Genomic DNA, 4,104 nt, shown 5'->3' on the forward strand with positions numbered 1-4,104 from the left:
ATGACCATTATTCCTCACATCAAACCATCATATTTGAATTTATATATCTTGTGTGGGGTCCGTAACTGTTATGTTTTTCATTCTCATTTTTACATAAATGAGAAACAAACGGAGCCTAAATTACATATAGAGAGTTTAATTTAATTTCATGTCTCTTTATGTAATTTCACTTAAATTTCAATCAGATTACTACTTTTCAATTTGTAATAACTAGGTCCCTACATGGCATATTTTTAAGTTTCAACAATATGAGCCTGTATGGGCTACATTTTTTGCCACATTTTAATGAATAATTGTACTGTTGGAGGGCAGCAGATCGCAGCTTTTGTTGACTTTCTCTCACAATGGGCAACATGTGTCCGTACTCCAACGATAGGAATTTTTCTTTTTTTGGAGGAAGAATGCCCCTCAAACATGCTCTAACACTCGAATTACACAAAGTAAATTAAATATGATGATTAATTGACACAAATTAGAGTACAGGGATCTAATTGAACTTCGGATAGAAGTAGAGTGACCATTGCTGAAGTTAACAAAATGAGGAACTTAACCAAACATGGTCCATGTCTCCATGATAGTTCTATTGGTCCGAGGTTACGAGGTCCGTAAATTTGATTGGATGGACGAAGCCGGACCCAGATCCAGCCCATTGACAGGCCCGGTCGGCCCCCTCGACCCCACACAAACGACATCAATATTATTCGTCAACCCCAACCCCGCAATCCCCGTCTCACGATCTCCCTGTTTTCACTTTAATTTCTTCATCACTCTATGTGCGACAATTCATCAAACAGATTGCGCAAACCCAGGAAACAGTGATTAAGGGGAGTGAAATCGGAGTTGGGTTTTGCGAAAATGTCGCTGCGGCCGAACAACAGGGCGGATGTGCGGAAGAAGGGGTATAAAATCGGGGTGGATGCGGAGGAGGCGCGCCGGAGGAGAGAGGACAACATGGTTGAGATCAGGAAGAACAAACGTGAGGACAATCTTCTCAAGAAGCGCAGAGAGGGACTATTGAACAACAACTTTCAGCAACTACAGCAACAGTTCCCTCTCGATCCCTCCCAATCCCCTGCTGTTGTGGAGAAAAAGGTAATAGTGGTATACCACTACCGCTTTTACTTAGTATTTCGATGGTTATAGTAATTAATTTATGATATTCTGCGTTGCTATTTAGTGATCTGTATTGGATTTTATAAGTGAAATGGGACATAGAGTTGGTGGTGAAATGGTTTTTGATTTCAATTTTAGATTTTGTGAAGTTGGGCTGTGTGAGATCAATTGAATGAGGTAAAAGGGTTTTATTTCATGGATATACATATATATTTTTTTTAACTGTAATTCGAAGTTTTTAGTAGGTAGAGTTAGATGTAAGGATTTTTGGAGAACAGAAGTACGATCTATACTTTTAGGGATATCTAAATGAAGTGCCTTCTTTTTTGATTTTCAATAGGCACGTCTTGTTTTGGATTAAGATGTTTTTTGGTTATAATGTTGGAAAAGGGTAAGTTTTTCCTTCCCTTTTCTTGAGCAGATAGTCAGAGATTTGAACTATCAGTGTGTATATATGCTTTAACTGTTTGATCTCTGAGATAGTTATGGCTTTTACTAGATAGTTAGACTATTTAATTGCCTAAATGCTTAAATTTAATTGGTTTTTTAACAAGCAAAAAAAATTTAGTGTGCATTACCTCCATTTCCTAAAATCACAGTTATCACATGGGAGGTGAGTGGCCAGATTTGGCGGGAAGAGTTTTATTAGGGAAAATTACAGCGAGTCAAATGTGAGTTATAGTTACTTTATCTTAATGGGGTTACTCTTTCAAAACTTGATTTTGGTGGTATTATGGTCAAGGCATGATTTTCATTAACAGTTAGGTTTTATACTTTTCTACTGTAAAATTTGATCTTTCTATTTTGAATAATGAATTCCATGTGCTTGGTTAAGGTTTAAATTATTGACAATTATTTTTAAGTCTTTTTCAATAGCTAATGCACTGCTGGTATCTCCATGAAATTTTGATATGGATAATTGAAGTTTTATTAGTTTTGACCATGTTCCAATTGTATACTTTATATTGGTGGCACAATTTTTTGTTCAACAATGCTCCCAACATTGAGGCTATTATTGGAAATAGGATTAACCTGATCTGTTGGGGGCATTCAAAGATTAATATGATCAGTTGGAAGAGCAATAATAAGGTGATCTGCTATGTGCAAAATGAAAATGCTATTAATATTTATCATTGATATGGTTATTGACTTTTATCTCTGTGTCCCTGTGGTCATTTGATTAAATTCACTCTAGATCTTTCCTTTTTTTGGTCCAAAAATTGGATCTTATTCCTCATACGAGCTGGTACTGAATTTTGATCTCCAACATGTATCCTATTTTTCGTGTCAGATCTTGAAGTGCTTACAGTAGAGTTATCGGTGGCATATGTTTATTGGATTGACTCTGACAATTTTATCCCGAAAGGTGGATATTTTATCCTAATCAGGTCCATACGTGCTTCAAGCTGCATGTTAATCTAAGGCGAATATGAATGCCAAGCTAGTAAATTCACTCTACTGCTTGGATTTAGGTTCTTAAATTTTAATTGAAATATTGCACCATATATTTTAACATTCCCATAATATGTATCAGCTGCTTGGATTCGGTTTTTAATTGTAGCAATAGATGGTATCTTCTTAGTGACTTTCATGTTCGAACCCTTATTATCAACCAACAGAACTATCTGGGTTAATGCATGAATTTTGTCACTTGCTAGATTTTTGTACTGTCTCCTCTTATGCTGTAGAGTAAGTATCATGAATTTCTACTTCTCTTTCTGGTTTTGACAGCTAGAAAGTATTCCGTTGATGGTACAAGGAGTGTGGTCCAATGATCCTAGCGCTCAAGTGGATGCAACTACTCAATTTAGAAAACTTCTATCTATCGGTATTATTGTTTCCAAAAGCTTAGCATTTCCTGTAATTCTGGGATATACCCCTTAATGAAATTTTCTCTGGAACCTCCATGATTTAGAGCGAAGCCCTCCAATTGATGAGGTGATTAAAGCTGGTGTAGTTCCTCGGTTTGTGGAGTTTCTTGGAAGGCATGATGTGCCTCAACTGCAAGTTAGTTCTACATGTGGATTTTTCTTTTCATATTTTCTACAGTATCTCTTGTATAGACTAATCGTAAGCCCTCATCTTCTTCTTTGTAGTTCGAAGCCGCATGGGCTCTGACAAATGTTGCATCTGGGACATCAGAACATACTCGAATTGTCATTGAACATGGTGCTGTTCCTAAATTTGTGCAACTTCTTAGTTCTGCCAGTGATGATGTCCGTGAACAGGTAGCTTCTTGGTCCCCTTTTGTGGTATTGCAATTCCTAGAATCCTTCTAATGTATCATGGTGTCTGTGTTAAATGCTTGAAGTTCCAAATAAATAGAACACCTGAACTTATCATTGCTGTTGTTCCTTAGTAGTTGTTTGTTGCTGCCAGTGTTATGGGTTAACTGCTTTCTGTTAAGCAGGCAGTCTGGGCTTTAGGTAATGTAGCTGGTGATTCTCCAAGTTGTAGGGATCTTGTCCTCGGGCACGGTGCACTTATGCCATTGCTGGCTCAGTTGAATGATAATTCAAAGCTCTCCATGCTCAGAAATGCTACATGGACCTTGTCTAATTTCTGTCGTGGGAAGCCACCAACACCTTTTGAGCAGGTGTGATATTCTCATAAAATATGATATGCTGCCTTTAATTATTTAGCAATGTAGCCTTTATAATGCTAAATACACTATATTTAGAAATCCATGTAATCGTAATATCAGATAATTACCATTTTGTTGCTTCTGGGACATTTGGTTAGGTGAAACCTGCATTGCCAGTTCTTCGGCAACTAATCCATTTGAATGATGAAGAGGTTTTGACTGATGCTTGCTGGGCGCTTTCATATCTTTCTGATGGAACAAACGATAAAATTCAGGCTGTCGTCGAGGCAGGTGTCTGTATACGACTTGTGGAGCTTCTGCTGTATGTTCCTTTCCATACAAGGATCTGAATTATTCTTGTTTATTAATTTGTTTCCATCTATTGTTGTTTTCAAATGCAGATGTGA

At 37.2% G+C, this 4,104-nt stretch overlaps 1 protein-coding gene across 1 annotated transcript in view; it reads left to right on the forward strand.

Moving 5' to 3' along the window:
- The first annotated feature begins 669 nt into the window (after positions 1–669).
- Positions 670–4,104, forward strand: part of LOC111411159 (importin subunit alpha-4-like) — a 7,700-nt gene continuing 4,265 nt past the window's right edge. The window contains exons 1-6 of the mRNA XM_023041717.1: positions 670–1,092; positions 2,845–2,941; positions 3,029–3,120; positions 3,210–3,341; positions 3,524–3,709; positions 3,856–4,019. Of these exons, the coding sequence (XP_022897485.1) occupies positions 856–1,092; positions 2,845–2,941; positions 3,029–3,120; positions 3,210–3,341; positions 3,524–3,709; positions 3,856–4,019 (908 nt within the window). The 5' untranslated portion in view covers positions 670–855. The remainder of the gene's footprint in view (positions 1,093–2,844; positions 2,942–3,028; positions 3,121–3,209; positions 3,342–3,523; positions 3,710–3,855; positions 4,020–4,104) is intronic.

Source organism: Olea europaea, chromosome 15, assembly GCF_002742605.1.
Source record: "Olea europaea var. sylvestris chromosome 15, O_europaea_v1, whole genome shotgun sequence".
Lineage (NCBI taxonomy): Eukaryota > Viridiplantae > Streptophyta > Magnoliopsida > Lamiales > Oleaceae > Olea > Olea europaea.